Genomic DNA, 20856 nt, shown 5'->3' with positions numbered 1-20856 from the left:
AGAACTTGTATGCGACTATCTTATACCTCATATGAAATTAATAATATTGTGTAAGACCTTTTTATAGTGTGCCATTCTATGGCACCTGGTATAAGATGCTGGGTGTATGTCTAATATATCCTAATGTTTTCTACTATGTATAACACTTGTATATAACTGGCACTAAAAATATCCTGGCAAAAATATAACACCCAAACATGTTATCAATTATATATGAATACAAATAAAAGACTGTTAAATATGGAAATTCTGTGACAAATGCATTTAGCATATAAATTTTAATTAATAGTGTCTCTCCCCTCCCCCATAAAATAAACTTACCTTTCATTTTATTACTAAAGGCAGCTTCCAGCAGAAGCAAAACTTTTCTCTAAAGTGATTTCCATATGGAAAGATGTAATGTCAAAAATACAAAACAAACTGAATGCTTTGCAAATAACTACCTCTGCAGGAGTCCTAGAAATTATGAAAAATTGTAATATATATCTTGAAAATATAAAGAAAAGTCTTGAGGTAAAATTATAGCAATCCTAAACTGGAGAATTATTTCATTCCATAAAATGTAATGTAACTAACTGCAGAAACTAATTGTAGCACCGTTTTTCTTTTATTGTAGCTAGTAACACAAGGAGCTCTGGCAGTGTAGTGGTTACTAACACTATTTCAAATTTTCATCATCTATAGTGCAAATGAAAATATTTTCAAAGGGAAAAAACAACAACAACAACACTAAATGGAACAATCTAAATTCTTCTACACAAAGTAGCTTAAGAAGTTTTCCTTATGCTTAAATTGAAATTAATGATAGTGCCTACCGTGGGCTTTGGGTTAAATGGGAAAATGTATTAAAAGAATGGGCTATTAGTATTTTTATCAACACGATTATGATTATTAAGGAGCTCTGGTAGTGTAGTGGTTACAAATCAGGCTACTAACCTCAAGGTCAGCAGTTCGGAACCACCAGCTGTTCTGTGAAAGAAAGATAAGGCTTTCTGCTCCTGTAAAGATTTCCAGTCTCAGAAACCCTATGTAGGGTCACTATGAGTCAGAACTGACTCCACGGCACACAGTCACCCTGTGATTATTAAGGATCCCTGGTAGTATAGTAGATTATGAGTAGGTTGGCAAATCACAAGATCAGCAGTTTGAATCTGCCAGGCACTCCGTGGGATAAAGATGATGCTTTCTGTTCCCTTAAAGATTTATAACCTCATAAACCCTATACAGGGTAGCTATGAGTTGTGATCTAGAATATGGGCAGTCCTGGAGAACGACTCATATGCAATGGAGAAAAATGTATATCGTTCAGTTGTTAGATCACAATCCCACAACATGCAACCACCACCATTATTATCATCATACTGATAAATTCGGAAAAAGTTGAAATGTAATATTTGGATGATATCATAAATCTAGTTACATGTATTTATTCATTGAGAAAGCATTAAATCATCAGCTGGTCATACATATCCTTGACACTAGCTTTTACTGTTCAAGATTTGTGATACACATTTTCACTTTAGCGATGAATGTCTGGGGAAAAAAATCAGTTGTTTTTTGTTTTTGTTTATTTCAAGAATTCATGTTTTGTTGTTGTTGAGCACAAGTTACAATGACTGTGATGATCCTTCCATAATATTTGTCTAGGACTGCTACAGCCTGTAGAAAGTTCTTTTCTCAGGCAAGCCCCTTTCATTATAAACCATGCTCTGGGTCAGTCATAAGGGGTTGCCCAATGTGAATATTGTTCATAACAGTTAACGGGGAATGGCATTAGAACAGGACTTCCAATTTTTTCTAGCATATCTGTGAACTATTAATAAGGATCATCACAAACCAGTTATTCATGAACAAACTAGTTATTCCATTTGTTCAGGAATAGAGCATCTATTGCATACCGGGCGCTACTGCTGTGTACTAGAACTAGAAAGATAAAAGACAGATAATTCTCTACTGCTATAGAACTGAAAATCTATTGTTGTTGTTGTTGTTAGTGCCATCGAGTCAGTTCCTGACCCTTAGCAACGCTGTATAGGGCTTCCAAGGAGTAGCTGGTGAGCTTGAACTGCTGACATTACAGTTCAAACAGCTTTTCAGTCTGGCGCATTAACCCACAGTGCCACACCAGGACTCCGAAAATCTATTAGAGGAAACAAAAAAGTAAAGAGGCATCACACTGTGATAGTTAGTATTGTATGATGAATGGACTAATTAGATCTAACATATCTGTAACGCTTCATCCAACAGCTGAACAATATACATTTTTCTCCATTGCATATAAGTTGTTCTCCAGGACTCGCCATATTCTAGATCACAAAGCAAGTCTCAAAAAATTTAAAAAGATTAAGTATCTTCTCTGACTGCAAGGAAATAATACTAGAAATTAATACCAGAAGGAAAAATGACACCATCTAATTATAGCTTTCATTGAGCATAGGATATTATTTTGACTAAAACTACTGTATATACTATGACTTTAAGACTTTGATTCTTATGTATAAGTGAGAGTGTGAGTCGTATCATAAATATATATTCTGAATGGTATCTTTTTATTGGTTCTGAACAGGACTACCTTGAAATTAAAAGAATGATTTTTCCAAGATTTTACTTTCTTAGCAATGCTGAACTTCTAGACATTCTAGCTTCCAGTAAAAATCCTGAGTCTGTACAGGTAATGCCATAGTAACCCTGATCAACAATGTTCTTTCCTGACCAGTCAGGATTTTATAGTATTGCTTACATTTGTTTCTGATCCACAGCCTCATCTTGTGAAATGTTTTGAAAATGTAAGGCATTTAATGATATACCAACAAGAAATTGGCCCTCCTGCTGTGATTATGCTGGTGTCTGCTGAAGGAGAAAGTCTCGTGCTGCCAAAGTAGGATACCCATGTCCCAAACTAAGCATTTAGACTCTGTAAAGCTGTGTTTGTTATTTGAGTCCTGGTGTTGCACTGTGGGTGAATGAGCCAGATTGCAAAGTCATTTGAACTGTAAATTTAGTGGTTCAAATTCACCAGCTGCTCCTTAGAAACCCCATGAAGGGTTTCTATGAGTAGAAACAACAAGAACATTGGAAATATCTTGATATTTCAAAGAAGTTTGCTAAGCAAACCATTTCTTCAAAGATAATGCCCTTATGCCGATACACTCTTAACCTTTCCATACTCAAAACAATAAATACTTATCTCACCTTGGCTTTACTTAAAAGTAAAGAAAGAACTCTTCAAACTCTTGGTCCTTTCTAATTTGAAGTCATAATTTCCTTAAGCTGGATAATATATTTCCCTGCATCAGTTTTCAAATTAAGATCTAGAAAAGTCAAACAATAGTATAGAATTATAGCCCTTTGGCCTATAAATATTATTAAAATGTACAGAAAACTTAGTATTCAGGCACATCAAATTAATGAAACATGAATGAAACTAACATTGCTTTTTTTTTTAATTATAGGAAAATTCGAGTAAGAAATGCTGTAGAACAGTGGCTAGTAAATGTAGAGAAAAGCATGTTTGATTTGTTAAAAAAGTAAGTACAATTTAAGATCTTAAAATTATACTATATCTCTAATTTCTTACTTGGTTAATTATCTAAGTGAGAAATATGAGTTATCTGGAAGTGTCAGAGGAATGAAGTCCTTTATGAAATGGATTTTGATGCAACATGATGGCTCATGACTAAACGGAATACAAGCTTCTTTATAATACAGATTTCAATGTGACAATATGATCATGAACAAAAGACCATTTTGGTGTACTTTGATATTCATATGTATGTGAAAACTGGCCAGGGCCTGGACTGATGTCCACTTCTGCCTGCTTTCTAAAGATCTGGAGATTAGTAGCAGTCCTGATGTGGCATTGTAGGATAAGCACTGAACTGCTAATGCCAAAGTCGGCAGTACAAGCCAATCAGCCTCTCCTCAGAACTGCTATGCCGTGTCTCTATGAGTCAGAAACAATTTGATGGCACTTAGGGAGAGTTCAGGAGGCCCCTAGTTTCAGTCCATCCCACTCTACATTTCCATTCCGCTTGTGCTTCCTGAGATTGATTATTTGGTTAGTCTTTTTAATGTTAGTCTATCGTTGCTGTTTAGAACAAAGAAAGATGCTCAGAGTATGAGTTTTTTTGTTTTGTTTTATTAACAAAAAATTTTTTTTAATTATTTTTACAAAATAATTTGCTTAAAGCAGTCTTAGTACATTTGTAATTACTGTTAGTTATAGAAAATTTATTGATCTTCATTAAGTTTTAATACCTATATTTAATACCATAGTAATAATATCTTGAATACCAGAAAAGAGCATATTATTATTTAGTTACAAAATAACTATGCAGTCTCTCCTTTGCCCCAATTATTATTCCTGAGGTGATGTGATGAAAGTCTTCCTACATGGAAGAAGCACTTCTATAAGCATAGAATTTTAAAAACAAAAATCTGTGCATTTATATCATAGAGACAAGCAGTTTTTCAATTGTTTTCCTGAGATGTTTGTGGTTAGGTAATTTTGTCATTTGTTAACCTTGATAGTCCTGTCTCTTTCTTTACAATTCTACTTAAATTGTCCTTTTCATGTTATTTTGGATGACAACTTTTGTACAGTGTTGACGTATAGCAATGACAACAAAAATTCTTCTTCTGTTCCTGATTTTCTTGGGAAAACTTCTAATGTTTCACTATTTATTTATTGGAATGTACCAGAGCCTAAGCATCATATGATCTTTTCAAAATAAAGATGATTTATTCTATTCCTAGTTGCAAAGAGTTTTTATAATTAAAGAACGTTCAATTGCCTCAAATGGTTTTTATAATTCTATGGAGAAAGTCAAATACCCTTTTACCTTTAATTTATGGATGCCATTTAAAAAATTAAGGAACTCTGGTGGCTGTTTACAAGTCAGGCTACTAACTTCAAGGTCAGCAGTTCGAAGCTAACAGCCATTCCACAAGAGAAAGATGAGGCTTTCTGCACCTGTCAAGATTTATAGCCTTGGAAACCCTATGTAGTATCGCTATGAGTCAGAACTGACTCCACAGCACATAACCACCACCACCACCACCATTAAAAAATTTGCTGTCATTGAACACTCCTCAATTTTTAAATTTATACCCATATTTTTTGTGTGTTCACTTACTTTATTTCTTAGAAAACTGTATTAGACTGAATTTGCTATTTTTGTGTTTGAAAAATTCACTTTTTTATTTCTAACATCACATATTTTCATCCTATGTTGTTTTCCATAAATCTTTTTAGTAGATTATATCTTTAACTGACATGTCAATATTTGTGCCAATCATAGTTATGTACTTAAATGCTGTTTTAGCTTATATTAATAATGTATTACATTTGTTCCTATGATGGCAAACATTTATATCACTGTGCTATTTTCAACATTCCTGTGTCATGCTAATTTTTTCTACATTATACTATGAGAACTTAAAACCAGAGACAATATATATAAATAGAGCAATCTGAAAGCAGAGCCTTAACTCCATTATAATGTGTTGACATGAATCTAAAACCCATGTTGAATTTTATAAGTTGCCTTATAGCCCTTCCTCTGACCTTGATGCTGACCTATCCTTTCACAGTACAGGAGACACCCTTTAGCTCTGAGGTCTGGCAGGTGCAGGATATCAAAATTACTCCCAGATGATCTTTTCTCTCTGGCCCAACAGAGGCAAAATGTGACAGCTTCTGCCCAAAGGGACTTGATGCCCAGCATTATGATAAATCTTTACAGTGGACCCACAGAAACAGACACGATTAGGCAAGCAATTTTTAAAGCATGTTACCAGAATGTAGGAGTGATTTTATAAATGTATAAAGATCAGAATATAATAATTCAGGATTGGTGGACATGATACAGCAGGATTTTTGGATGAGAGATTCTCAGAGTTTTAAAGTTAATCTGATGCTTTCAATCTGAGAATTGGAGAGTGCTTTATAAATTTCTTGGACTAGACAGTAGTTATTTGTAACTTTTATCTTTCTGAGATCTAATCTCCAGGAAGAGAAAATTTATGGTGATGAAGACAATAAAATAATAAAGTCATGTTTATATAGACAGCATAGCATTATGAATGGTTCTGTTCTCAATTTTCTCTCAAATCTTTTAAACTATTGTTTTATGACCATCTCTCAAACAGTATTGCTGAAGAGGCCTTATGTTTATCTGACCCTTTCTTTTTGCTTCTTTAAAAAAAAAAAAAAAAGAAGAACACTATCATTTTACTGGTTCTCTTTGTAACTCAGGAATATCACTTAGATCTGTCTCTTTTTAAAAATTGCTTTTGCATTTGAATTGTACCATTTAATCTGAAGTGTTATCTCTCTCTTCAACCCAGAATAATTATTTTCTGTTATCTTTTGCTTTATTTTCTCATCATTATTTTTAATTTTAAAGTTATTTTTTCTCCCTTTTAAAATTCCCGTTCTACAAATACTCAGAATTCTAAGCCCATCCTCCAAGTGTCTTAACTTCATATTAGTTCACCTTTGTACAAAGAACTTTGGGAAAAATAATCATCTTTCTTTTTACACATGACCATTGTTCAATCAGACCAAAATTCAGTTTTCAAAAAGTATTTCTTTTTCCTAGTAGCCTTTAAAAAAAAAAAAAAAAAAAAATTTAGTACAATACTTACAATTAAATGCTAAGTGAGTTTAAGATTGATTGATGTTTAAAAAATGTTTAAAATTTTTAAATGTCATTTTAAAAATTAAGTCATATAAATATTGTCATTGTTGTTGTAAAATGCTATCTAGTAGATTCCAACTCATAATAACCCTGAATAGGGTTTCTGAGGAGTGGCTGGTGAGTTTGAACCATCAACCTTGGGGTTCAAACCAGCCTTGCAGTCCAGTGCTTATCCTACAACAAGAAAATAAAGGATCTTTGTGTTGAGAATTTATAAATAATGATAATAATGATGGAGAAACTAAAAAAAATATATTAATTTGACTATTTGTTGTTGTTAAGTACCATCGAGTTGGTTTCAATCCATAGAGACCCTGTTTAGGATTTCTGAGGAGCAGCTGGTGAGCTTGACCCACCAACCTTGTCGTTCAAACTAACTTTGCAGTCCAGCACATTAACCCATAGCACCACACCAGGACTCTAACTTGACTATATGCATACAGAATTTTAAAACATCTGTATAAAGAAAGCATAATAATATCAAACCATACTGTTGGCTTATATTAATTTTTGTCTGAAAATATCTAGATAGTTTTCATGTGTCATATATTCTCCATTATAAATAATTTTTAAAGCTAAATGCTGGACTTCACTGTTAAAATTCATCTGGTGATTTCAGGTTAGTATTCCAACTTGTGCAAATTATTTTAAATACTAATTTTTTTCATCATTATTATTAGCAATTCAAAACAAACATGTATCATCTTCTAAATTAACGCAAGGGCATTGAATGATAAGCACTAGACTGCTAACCACAAGGTTAGAGATTCAAACACACCAGCTGTTCCTTGGAAACCCTATATAGGGTCACTATAAGTCAGAACTAAGGTCAAGCACTTAACAACAACTTAATATACTAGTAGTTTACCATCTTAGAAACTCAATGACATGATTGGAAAATGAAGATTATATTAAAGGGTAATTTAAGGACTATGTATTAAGTATGAATTAAGGCTCTTTTCAGGAGACCTAGTGTTACAGGTCGCTATGAGTCTGTACCGACTTGATGGCACCTAACAACAACAAAACAGTGTTACAGGGTCGCTGTGAGTCGGAACCGACTCCACGGCAAATAACCAACCAACTAGTGTTACAATGGAGTCCTGGTGTGGTTCTGTAGATAAGGACTGGAGCACAAGGTTGGCAGTTCAAACTCATAGCCAACTCATTGGCACTTAACAACAACAACAGTGGCACAATAGTTAAGTCTTCACCTGCTAACTGAAAGGTTGACTTTTTAAACTCACCCCACAGTTTCTCAGAGGAAGGCCTAGTGATTTTTGTCCCCATAATGATTACAGCCTAGGAAACACTACAGGGCAGTTCAGTTCTATCACATGTGGTCACTATGAGTTGAACTCTACGCAAGGGCAGCAAACAATGACAATTAGTCTCTTTAACCCTACTTGGTCCCAATGTTGTTGTTAAGTGCCGTAGAGTCAGTTATGACTCACAGTGACGCTGCATAGGGTCTCAAGGAATGACTGGTGGGTTTGAGCTACCTACCTTTCAGCTAGCAGTCCAGTGCTTATCCTACAGCACCACAACATTGCATTTGGTCCCCTACATATACCTAAATTTGAACAAAAGTGAGCGGTATTAAAAGAAAATTTCCCCTGTGATCTTGACATGCTTGATCATAAATTAAATGACCATAATCAATGATGTAAGTATAAATAATATAATAAAACTTTTTGTTTGTAGACTTGTAAGTCATGGAGTTGAAGACTGGAACTGTCAAAATTTTTCCATATGGGTGGTATCTCATCCAGGACAAGTGGTACTCACTGTGGTAAGTTAATCTGTAATGAATTTGTGCCTATATTACCAAGAAAGTGATTTTTTAAAAATAAACCATTATGAAGAATAATGATATCTGTAACTTACTTTGAAATGTATCAGAACGGTGATACTGATGAATGGATATATGGGAAGTAAATATGGAGTTAAAGTTAAATTTATATAGCTAGTAATGGAATACTTCCATCAATTTGCATATATAATTTTGAAAATAATCATAATAAAATGTTGAAAGTAAACCAAAAATTGCTTTCAAGGGATGACACAGTATTACATTGTATTCATTTTCTGTTGCTGCCATTTAAAAAAAATTACCACAACGTTGTATCTTAACATAAATTTATTATCCTACAGTTCCATAGGTTAGAATTCCAACGTAAATTTTACTGGTTTTAAATCAAGATATGAACAAAGCTGATATCTTTGGGGATTCTCTAGAGAAAAATCCATTATCTTGCCATCTCTAGCTTTTAGAGGTCACCTGTGCTTCATGGCTAGTGGCCTCTTCCTCCATCTTCAAAACCAGCAAGATTTCATCTCTCTGATCATTCTTCAGTTGTTGTATCTTCCTATGCTCATAGCCAGAAAAGGTTCTCTGATTTTTAAAGCATGTGCAATTAGATTGCAGGCACCTAGATAATCCAGGAGGTCCTTAATTTAATCACATCTGGAAATCCCTTTGGCTAGGTAAAATAACATATTCACAGATCCTGTGGTTAGGATAAGAATATCTTTGCAGCCATTATTCTGCCTACAATGTATATTTTCTATCTATTGATGTTCTGGAACTCAAAAATAGAAGGGTAACTAGGGAAGTGGACTATCAAAAAAGCCAAAAAAGTTGTTTTGAACAGTGGTTAAAGCCAGGAGATGGTTGAACGTGCAGAAACTGAGAACAGGGACAAGGAAAGACCCCAAGAAACACCAACATTTAAGGAGTAGGCAGAGGAAAGGAATCCATGAAGAGGACTGAGAAAGAGTAGCTGGGGGGTGGGGCGGGGAAGGAAAATTTTAAGAATGGTCATGAAAAATAGGGAAAACAGAGATCTTTTTTTGTTTGTTTGCTTGATTTTTTTTTTTTTCCTAGAAAAGTGAACAGTCATGATTTTTAAATGTTCTAGAGAGGTGTAAAGGAGCTCTGATACTGTAGTGGTTACAAATCGGGCTGCTAACCTCAAGGTCAGCAGTTGGAAACTACCAGCTGTTCTGTGGGTGAAAGATGAGATTTTCTGCTCCCATAAAGATTTGCAGCCTTGGACACCCTGTGCAGGGTCACTGCGAGTTGGAACCGACTCCACGATACTTAACAACAACGACAACAAGAGGGGTCTGAAAACTCCACTCTGTCAGTCAATCTGGAGGGTTAGCATAAACCTCAGAATCAGTAGTTTCCCTGGAGTGGTGAAGGTAGAGGCCATGTTGTCAAAAGTTGCTATAGAGTATTTTTAAAATATTGGCCTTGTAGTTCTCTACTCAAATTTAAAATAACATTGAATCTTTTTACTTTGTGTGGTGCTATAGTATAAGCACTGGACCAGAAGGTCAGTTTGAACCACAAGGTCGGTGGTTCAAACCCACCAGCTGCATATTGGAAGTGCTATACAGGGTTGCTATGAGTCTGAAAAACAAACCAAACATTTCAAGTATTTTAAAGATAATCTGTAATCATGGACACAAATTATAATTCTCAAATCTCCATAGTTCCCTTTGTTGCCCATTTGATTGAATACTGATAATCAAAACACTCATATCTTAAACTGAATGACTTGTTTAGGTTATTGTGTGCCGGGCCAACAAAAGTTAGAATGAATCAATAGGCATATTTCTATGGTTTAACAGGAATTCTGGTAATCAAATTTATTTTACTAAGAAAGGATCATCTCCAGATTGCTGGTGCTCTAAACATACTTAACAATAAGAAGTCATTGGTATTGTATTACCAGAAATAATCTATGATAGACTTCAACTTCAGTCATTGAACATACATTGCCAAAATTTTTCCAAGTGTGTCCTCTCTCCTGTTAATTTCCCATACCAAGATGAAATGTACAATTCCCCTGTTCCTTGGACTCTCATATATAGTACTTGACTGAGTTGTCTCTGAGTTAAGTGTAAAAAGAGAGTCCAGTGGAGAGTGGGTGATGAAATGTCTGCATAGATTGAACACTGAGAGAATTTCAATATTAATTTATCCAAGTTCTAGTAATTAAAGGAGCCCTGATGGCACAGTGGTATCCTGCTTGGCTGCTAGACATAAGGTCAGTGTTGGTACCCACAAGTTGATCCTCAGGAAAAAGATTTGGCAATCGGTTTCCCTAAAAATGTATACTTTATATAACCTATGACACTGTTATACTCTATCCTATAGAGTCTCTATGAATTAGAATCAAGTTGAGGGCAATTGGTTGGGTTTGGGGGTATTGTTAAATTTTTACTTATTTGGAATCTAATCCCTTACCCATTCCTATTGTTTGAGCCCATTTTTGCCACCACTGTTTTAATCCACCTTGTTGGTCCCTCTACTTTACTAAGCATGATTTTCAGACACTTGTACCTACTGATAACATGTCTAAACTATGTGAGACGAAGTCTAACTATCCTCACTTCATAGGGACATTTCCTTTTTTTGTTTGTTTGCTTGACAAGAACATCTTGTTCTATGCACAGGTTCTGCATGAGCTTAATAGTGCTTGAGTTTTCTGGAATTCCTGTTTATCAAAATGTTATCCATAGTTTGTTAACACCCACTAAATCAAATGTCTTTGTATAGTCAATAAAACACAAGTAAATATTTTTCTGGTATTCTCTGTTTTCAGCCAAAAACCATTTGACATCAGCACTGATAGCCCTTATTCCACATCCTCTTCTGAATCCAACTTGAATTTCTGTCAGTTCCTTGTCTATGGCTGATGCAATCATTTAAAAATTATCTTTAGCAAAATTTTACTTGCCTGTGATATTAATGGTATTGTTTCATGATTTCTGCATTCTATTTGGATCATCTTTTTTCGGAATGGGTACAAATATGGATCTTTTCCAGTCAATTGGCCAGGTAGTTATCTTCCAGCACTGTATTAGTTTATTAAAATATTGCTATTGGTATTGTATTTTCTGGTGCCTTGTTTTTCACTAATTCCTTCAGTGTAGCTCAGACTTCATCGTTCAGTACCATCAGTTCTTGATCATATGGTATCTTCTGAATGGTAGATTTTTTTGGTACAGTGATTCTATGTATTCCTTCTATCTTCTTTTTCTTTCTTTGTTTCAAAGCTGGGAACTGGCCATGTTTGGGAGGTACTCAGGCTGATCAATACAGGGAAAATAGGCCTGGGTAGGAGACAGGGCTTTGTTCAGGGTGACACAATATACAGAGGTAGACAGGACAGAGTAGGCCCAAGTTCAATCTTCCACTCATAGGAAGAAGTTGACTTCTGGTAGGAAGGTAGAAATATTAAGTCTGAAATATATCTGTTTCCACATGACTTGACCTTATTGAAGATATTACTGTTTTCCCAGTACCTGGTGTCAGCCCTGCAAGGAGAAGTGACTGGGCACCCAGTGAAGAGCTCCCCTCTGGAGTCACCCATATTAGACTGAGCTGAGCAGGGCTTTGCTCTCCTGGACACCTGTGGTTTCTCCTGTGGTTCAGAGGCTTCCTGGGAAACAGTTCTTCATTCCCAGGAAATGGTCTTCTGTTTTGTTTCTGTACTCCTCCTTCTCAATACCTAGAGACCTGGCTGTTCCTAGGACTCTCATGCTACAGGCTGTTGATGCAGCCAGAGAAGACCTCTCATTTTCTACAGTAAGGGGCTAGGTCAGACCTCGAAAACTATCAGAGTTAAGTCAGGAGCCTCCTCCTCTCTGGAGCTCCAGAAGTCTGTCACTCCCCCATCAGACTTGCCTCTCTGAGAATTTTATGTGGCTGCCATCTGGGCTGCTGATGTAGTCACTGATGGTATAGAGTAGACCCTCTTCTAGCTCTTTCAGGTTTGGGATTTGGTACAAGTTGAAGACAAAATTAGTCCCTACCCAGCAGTACCCACACTAGGACTACTACTGTAGCTGAGGATGGACACCAGCAGCAGTGACAACTCCATCCCAAGGTGCTGATAGAGTCCTCACTTGCTCAGTGGACTAGGACGTCCACTGAGGAAGTCCACTGCTCTGTCTCATGCTCTGGTTCTTAGTTCTGCTGCTGCTGCTCCCTTGCCACTCCCCCAGTGTCACAGCTTTCTGTCCCTTGTTGTTAGCAGTCTAGTGCTTATTCTGCAGTGTAGCTCACTTGAAGACATAAGTAGTGTATCCTTCCATCTTTTCTTTTTTTTTTTAGGTTTTTATTGTGAATTGAGTGATAGTTTACATGGGAGAACATCAGCTCACACTCCTCCTATTAGATTTTGTTTCACTGTGACGATTACAATCCCCTCTCTCTGTGTGTGTCACCATTCAACAGCATTTTCTTTTATTCCTTCTGTTTCTTTGTTGTTGTTTTTGAATGTACACCAAAGCACTCAGGAATATATAATCATTCAAACAATCAAAGAACATAACCTGCAGGCTTGCCCCCCGGACGCCAACACACAGCCCCTCTCCCTTCATGAGTCTACAGTCCCTGCCGCTCTATCTTTCCACGTCATCATCCCTCCATCTCTGGCATCTCTGCTTCTCTGAATAGAGTCCTGCACTCTACTCCAGCTCTTCTCTTTCAATGGTCTCAGGGTCCTCCGCTCTTGGACTGCAAGATCAGCCACTCTCCTCTTTTAGATACAAAACATCTACCTTTACATTTGCAACAATCACAATCAGTCCTGATAACAATTACTCACTGTTGAACCACAGACTCTTATCCCCATCTCCTTTCACCAGCCCCTTCTAGATAGGTTGAAAAACACTCATTAGGGATTCTACCTTCCCCATCACCTTTTAAACTAAACTCTTCTTGAAAACTTGTAAGTCAGTCACTTCGTGCCTTTATAGCACCCCCCATTTTAGGTAGCCAATGTCTAAGTTGCCCATCCATATCAACCCTGTGCACAGAGGGGGTGGGAATGATCCTTGTTGTGAAGATTCCTTCCCTATTTAAAGCTACTGCATCTGTAAGTATAGGTCAAATTCATCAAATTATAGCAGGTTACACTTTTTTTTTTCTCTCTTCTTTCTTCCTCTAGTTGAGTTCTGATCACGCAGCCATTGAAGCTAGGTGAATTGGGTACTATCTGCAAGTATGGGTGTTCTTGTGCATCTCCCTTCCATACCAGATGGATGCATCACTCTCCACTCTAGCCCTCTGTGGCTATGTCCCTGTCCAAGGCTCAGGAGTCCCTAGGTCTCACCATACTGCTGGCCAACCAGGTATCTCTCCAGGTTGACGGGAGTCTATTTAATGTGGTCGGACTCAGCCCACATCTTCATTGCTGCTTTTCCCCCACTTCCCCTCATCAGCAGACCAACATGGTCACCAGCAAGATTACATGCCTGCTCGTGTATTCCCTCTGAGTTTCAGTCTTGGAAGGGGGTTTGTCCTGAAGGGATTTGATTGCTTGCTTTGATGGCACCCTGGCGAACAACTTGCTTGTTCTGGTAGTATTCAATCAATCTGCTGTTATTACTTTTAATTTTTCCTGCTGTTCTTTCTTTTAACAAGTATTGTATGTTCCTCTGACTGCTCCAGGCTGATCTGCTTCTTTTTTCAAGTGGAAATTTCCCACCTCAGAAGATTCTGGATGAGGTTCAGGATTCCATCTATGGTCTTTTACACTACAAAGGCTCTGCAAGGAGCCTCTTACACTGGGCAACTGCTAGCCCCCTTTTAGGTATTCTAATCAATTATAGGCTGAAGACAGCTTACAAGCTTTCTATAGTCATGTTTCTGGCTATTCCTTTGTCTCCCCCTCAAGTGTCTATTTTACCATAGTAGGCAAGGGAAATCAAGATTCATAAGACAGTCAAGCATCTTAACATTATTTCCCCTCTTTTACCCATTCGGACTATGCCTCAATCCCTGTATCACAGAGCTTTGTTGTTTCTAGGTTGAGCAAACATCACTATTTACCTCTGTCCCATTTAGTCAATGCAAACCTGCCTAAATGTTCTCCTATCTGCTTATTCTTCCATTCCCCTCCCCCTTCTTATGTATTATCCCTCCCAACACCTTAACTATCTTGTGTCTATTCCCTACCCTGTGCTCTACCTTCCCCTCTCTCCCCTTCCCCCGACTCCCACCCCTAGTAACCAACACAGTAGGGGGGGTTCCCTTTTAGTGTGGGTAATTTTTCTTAAGCTTTTACAATAATAGTCTTATGCAGTATTTCTTCATTTGTGACTGACTAATTTCACTCAGCATAATGTCCTCAAGGTTCATCCATGTTATGTGGTGGCTTATACTTCCATCTCCTTTTGATATTTCCTGCTTCATTTAATATTTTGTATGTAGAATCTTTCGATATGCAACCAGAGACTTGGATTTTTTTTTTCCTTTAGTTTGATAAGTTTCAGTTTGAGAAATCCTTAGCATTGTTCTTCCCTTTTGATTTTGTAACTCCCTATCTGTGCACATTTCTCAAGCTACCTTTTGAAAAGTCTGTTCAGCTCTTTTCCTTCATCATGTTTTCCAGTCTCTTTAGCTTCTCTAAGTTCAAGAGCAAGTTTCAGTGTCTCTTCTAACATCCATTTTGGTCTTTTCTTTCTTGCTTGTCTTCTTAATGACTTTTTGCTGTCTTCCTGTGTTATATTCTTGATGTCATTCCACAACTCTTCTGGTCTTCAGACATTACTATCTAATTTATCCAATCTATACTTGATATGATTTCTAAATTCAGATGACATGTTCAAGGTCATATTTTGGTTCTTGTGGACTTGTTTTAATTTTCTTCAGCTTCAGCCAGAGTTTGCTCTGTCCAAATAGGAATTGATAGTCTATTCCTCAGTCAACACTTGGCCTTGTTTTGGCTGATGAGCTCAGCTCTTCCCACAGATGTGGTCAACTTGATTCCTGTATATTCCTTCTGACAAGTTCCACATTTATAGTCACCATTTATGTTGCTCTAAAAGGTATTTGCAATAAATAAATCACCGACCTTACAAAATTCTATCATGTGATCTCCAGCATCATTTCTATCACCAAGTCCATATTTTCCAACTACAGATCCATCTTCTTTGTTTCCAATTTTCACATTCCAAGCACCAGTAATTATGAATGCGTCTTGATTGCATGTTTGATCAATTTCAGACTGAAGAAGTTGGTAGAATTCTTTAATTTCTTCATCACTGGCTTTGGTGGTTGTTGTGTAAATTTGAGTAATAGTGGTATTAACTGGTTTCCCATCTAGGTGTATCTTATCACAGACAACATTGTATTTCAAGATAGATCTTGAAATATTCTTTTTGATGATATATGTGTTACCATTCATCTTGAATTTCTCCTCAGAATAAGAAACTATACCACTGTCAGATTCAAAATGTCCAATACCTGTCCATTTCAGCTCATGAATCCCTTGAATATGGATCATTATGTGTTCCATTCCATTTTTTATGACTTTCAATTTTCCTAGATTCATATTTTATATATTTCTCATTCTGATTATTAATGGGTACTTGCTGCTTTTTCTTCTCATTTTTGAGTCATGCCCTATCAGCAAGTGAAGATCCTGAAAGCTTGGCTCCACCCATGTCATTCAGACTTTGAGGAAGCAGCTCATCCTCAATCATAATTCCAGCGCCTTCCAACCTGAGGTGTTCAGCTTCCTACACTATATCAGACAATTCTTCACTGCTATTCATAAGATTTTCATGGGTTAATCCCTCAGAAATAGACTCCCTATTCCTTCTTAGTCTGGAAACTCCACTGAAACTTTTCCACTGTGGGTGAAACAACTACTGCATTGCTTCTAGTGTCACAGAAAGCCTTAAGCAACAACAGTCTGACAAACTCACAGATAAGTTTCTTGGATACTTTGAAACCAATATATCCCAAAGTAAATCCATTAAGCCCTTTTACCCCAGCATGCCCTCTCTTTGGTAGGTGCTATGTGACTGAAATCACAATTCATCCAATTGTACAAAAAAGAAGTCTATAAGCCATTCTGGAAAATCTCTCTCCATTACCTTCCAGAATCAATCTGACGCCAATTTGGTAGCCCTTTTTCATAGCTTTTCAAATAATTTTCTTGTTCTTCCCCAAAGTCACTATTACTTTCATACTCCAAACCATTCTCTATAACGTTTCCAGGAGGGATCTTTCTAGTAGGCAAATTGAATTTGAATTCTTCTACTTTTAAAAAAGTATTTAGCTATCTTCCATGAAAATAACTCAAATATTATATTTTAACCCCTTAATGATCTGTTTCATTTATTTCATCACTTCTCAACTTTTCAAACTAGATGCAGTGTTCCAAATAGATCATAATCGTGTGTCTCTAAATCTTTGTACATGCTATTTGCTCTACTTCTACACTCACCTAAACAACTTGAATTTATCCTTCAAGATTCACTCAGGCATTGCCTGCTTTACAAACCCCTGTTAATTGTCCCAGTTTATGTTAATTACCAAATCCCATGTTGACCATTGGCTGATTCAACTAATATGTTTAGTATGCCTCTAAGCTTGTAGGGCAATGGTGTCCTGGTGTGACATTGTAGGATAAGCACTCAATCACAAAGTTGGTCTAAACCACAAGGTTGGCAGTTAAAAGTCACCAGCCACTCCTTAGAAACCCTATTCAGGGTTGCTATGTCAAATAACATCTGTTAAATACACTTTTAGATCATTAAGACTATAGAAATGACATGTTCTAGGTATATTACTTCTGAATTTAATAGAGGCAGTAATTTCATTCTTGGAGTTTTATACTGTTGTTAAGGTTCCAGGTTATTATTTATCCTAGTGGTGAATGAATGAGTTAAGACTACAAGATTTAGAAAGTATAAATATTAATGATAAATATACTTTCATATACTTAAGAAGGCTCCCACAGATATTTAAAACTTCAATATTTAACCCTTAAATATATATAAATGTATAGATTCTCAGTATGCACAAATGCACTCACATGTATACATACACAACATCTATATCATGAAAATGTTTTAATTTAAAAAAATCTGTGCTTCAGTGATCATATTTCTATTTTATCTTTCAGACCCAGATCATGTTTTATAACGATTGTATCAAAAGTTTTATGAGTTCTCATTCAAAAGAAGATTTGGAAAAAGTCTATGTTGGTGTGATAGATCATCTAAAAGAAGTTTCAGATCTGGTAGTGCTGAACATCAGTAACTCTCGAACAAATGCCTTACTCGGAGCATTGCTTACCCTTTGTGTTTACTGTAGGGATATAGTGAGAAATCTACTACTTAAAAATATCTTCAATGCAGAAGATTTTGAATGGACAAGGTAGGTCCATCTAAATTTTAATTCTAAATGAAATAATTACTTCTCACATACTTATTTCTAGGTAAACTGATTCTCTATTTCAAACTTTGTCAAACTCAAAGTTTTAATTTTCTGGCATTTACAGAAACTAAGGAAACTGCAGCAATTTCAGAAATGTATTCCTGTGCTTTCTTGTTTCATTTATCTGCTATCACTTACCTTCATTCTTACTTCTTTCTGTTTTATCTTCCTGACCTGGACTATGCAATTTCCATGTCTGTATTTTCTCTTTGTCATGAAGGCAAAGGGGAAACCATTTTCAGTGGGTAATGAAATCAGTTCTCTCTCAAGCCTCTTCTTTCTCCTGTCAATCCTGGAACAAACTAAGTTAGGACATGCATTAAAGAACACTTCCAAACAATTCTATAACTCAGAACTTCCTCCTCCTACCCAGAATCAATTAATGAAATTTTAAAAGTATTGAAAAATAAAGCCCACAAACCTTGGTGATAGGAGGTCATGTATAAAATTCCTAAAATGAATGTAATGAATTCATTTCTTTCTAAAGATTTCCTCTGAAAAAACTTTTCACTGAAAAATAAATATATGACCTGCATCATTTAAGGTCTTTAATTCACAAGAAAATTTAATTTTTAAAGACATTGTACAGTTAGCATAAGTTTCCTTACTTTATGCATGACAGTTTCCTTTTAAACTGTTAGGAAAATAGAGTAGTTAGATACAAATTAGTATCTTTCCTGAATATTTTATATGTATGCATTCATACAGCCTCATAAACACTATACAGGGTCAGTCTGAGTCAAAGCCGACTCCACAGCACATTAACAACAACGTATATCCTTATGTCATTTTTACTTTCATTAATTATATACTTTCTGAAAGGTCTGAGAGAATATATGCCATGTTTATGAATTATCATCTTGGAAAAGTATAGTATGTCATTACTACTTTTTATTGCCTCTCTTTAAAAGTGAAAATGAAATAGTGGGAGAACATATTTAGAAAAGTAAGTGAACAAAAAAGAAGTAGGATTTTAAAAAGACTTAGTAAGTCTAGAGTCATGATACCCAAGGACTAAGATGCTCCAAGCCATCATAGGGAACTCACAGAGTGCTGCAAAATTTTTTCATTTTTGAAGAAATAACAGAAATTTATATCAAGCACTAAGCAAACTACCATCTCGGAGTAGTTCACAATTTTAACCTTAGATCAAGCCACATATCTTTCAGTAACTTCTTATTTTTGCAAACTTAGGTTTCAGGAAGTTGTTCTGATAAAAAGTAAATAGCTCTTGAAAATCAATATGGTACAGTGAATTAGGTTGGAAGTAATCCATATGCATGTTCATTCCAAAGAACGGTAACTCACCATAGCACAGAAATGATCAATTTGCAATTTCTGAAGGTAATTCAAAGATGGTTGTAGCAGTTACATCAACAAGGCATTCAAACCAGATTCAGAAGAGGACATATAATGATATATATATCATTGCTGATATCAGATGGATCTTGGCCGAATGCAGCAAATACCAGAAAGATGTTTGTCTGCACTTCATTGATTATGAAATGGCATTCAAGCATAACAAATAATATAAAACATTGCAAAGAATGAGATTTCCAGAACACTTCATTGTGTTCATAAATAACCTGTACATAGACCAAGAGGTAGCTGCATGGTTTAAAATCAAGAAAGGTGTCCATTAGGGTTGTATCCTCTCACCAAAATTATTCAATCTATATGTTGAGCAAATAATCCAAGAAGCTGGACTTAATGAAGAACACTGCATCAGGATTGAATGAAGACCTATTAACACCTTGTGATATGCAGATGACACAACTTTACTTGCTGAAAGTCAAGAGAACTTGAACCATATATTGATGAAGATCAAAGTATACAGCCTTTAATGGATTACAGCTCAACATGGGAAATCAACAATTCTCCCAATAGAACCAATAGAAACCTCATGATAACCAGAGAAAAGATTGAAGTTTTCAAGGGTTTAATTTGGCTTACATCTACAATCAGTGCTCATGGAAGCAGCAAATTAAACAACATATTGCATTGGGTCCATCTTCTGCAAAATATGCAAAATACTTCTTTAAATTGTTTTTTGGTTTTTGAAAGCAAACATGTCACTTTGAGGACTAAGGTGTGCCTGGCCATGGTATTTTCAAACACTTCATATGTATGTGAAAGCTGGACAACGAATAAGGAAGACTGAAGAAGAATTGATGTTTTTGAATTATTATGTTGACAAAGAATATTAAATATACCATGGACAGGAGAGGACTTCCGGCGCTTCCCTGGCTGGGCAGCACAGGTGCTCAGGCTCCAGGGAAGGTGTGGGTGGCATCGCACGGGGTTGGGGGTGGGGGCGCCTGCCTGGTAGGCAGACAGCCTTTGGGCAAACGTAGGACTTTAGCCTTCAACACTGTGGACTTGCTTTTTTGAAGGATCAAGCTGCTGGGGAGTTGTGGGCATTTTGAGCTTACACTTGCCTGCACTCAGCTCCCACTCCGGGACTGCGCCCACCCACTGCGGAGCTTGGGGCGCGGGGCTTGAGTGGACTAGTTCGGAAGGTGAGCGTGCCCGGAGAGCGGGTGGGGCCACAGGAACTGGCACGGTCTTCGTGGGGGGGGGGGGCCCTCATTGCCATGGGAGGCGTTGTCGGCATGGATGTAGGGCGGGTTGGGTGCCCATGGCTCAGGGAGACAGAGAGAGGCATTATTTGATGTCGTCAGACAGGGACGCCATCTGCCTGCAGCCACTAACCCCGCCCTCCACCCCCTCTGCCTAGGCTAGTCCTCTGCCCAACCTCCGAGGCTCAGGCCCGCCCATCAAGGCACAAGCCAGTACAAGCTGAGACGCCTTGACGTAGTTTTTACCACCAGCAACAAGGGAGTCCTGCTGTGGCTCTGCGGGTTAAGGCACCAGACTGCAAAGCCTTTTGAACTGCAAGATCAG

At 36.8% G+C, this 20856-nt stretch overlaps 1 protein-coding gene across 1 annotated transcript in view; it reads left to right on the top strand.

The window, feature by feature from the left end:
• DNAH14 (dynein, axonemal, heavy chain 14) overlaps positions 1-20856 on the top strand; it is a 641625-nt gene that overhangs the window by 124438 nt on the left and 496331 nt on the right. The window contains 6 exon segments of the mRNA XM_006871162.1: positions 342-513; positions 2567-2671; positions 2760-2878; positions 3453-3531; positions 17612-17892; positions 20401-20521. Of these exon segments, the coding sequence (XP_006871224.1) occupies positions 342-513; positions 2567-2671; positions 2760-2878; positions 3453-3531; positions 17612-17892; positions 20401-20521 (877 nt within the window).

This window comes from Chrysochloris asiatica, unplaced genomic scaffold (genome assembly GCF_000296735.1).
Source record: "Chrysochloris asiatica unplaced genomic scaffold, ChrAsi1.0 scaffold00161, whole genome shotgun sequence".
NCBI classification, from domain to species: domain Eukaryota; kingdom Metazoa; phylum Chordata; class Mammalia; order Afrosoricida; family Chrysochloridae; genus Chrysochloris; species Chrysochloris asiatica.
The sequence above is the reverse complement of the archived record's forward strand: the minus strand, read 5'-3'. Positions and strand labels throughout refer to the sequence as shown.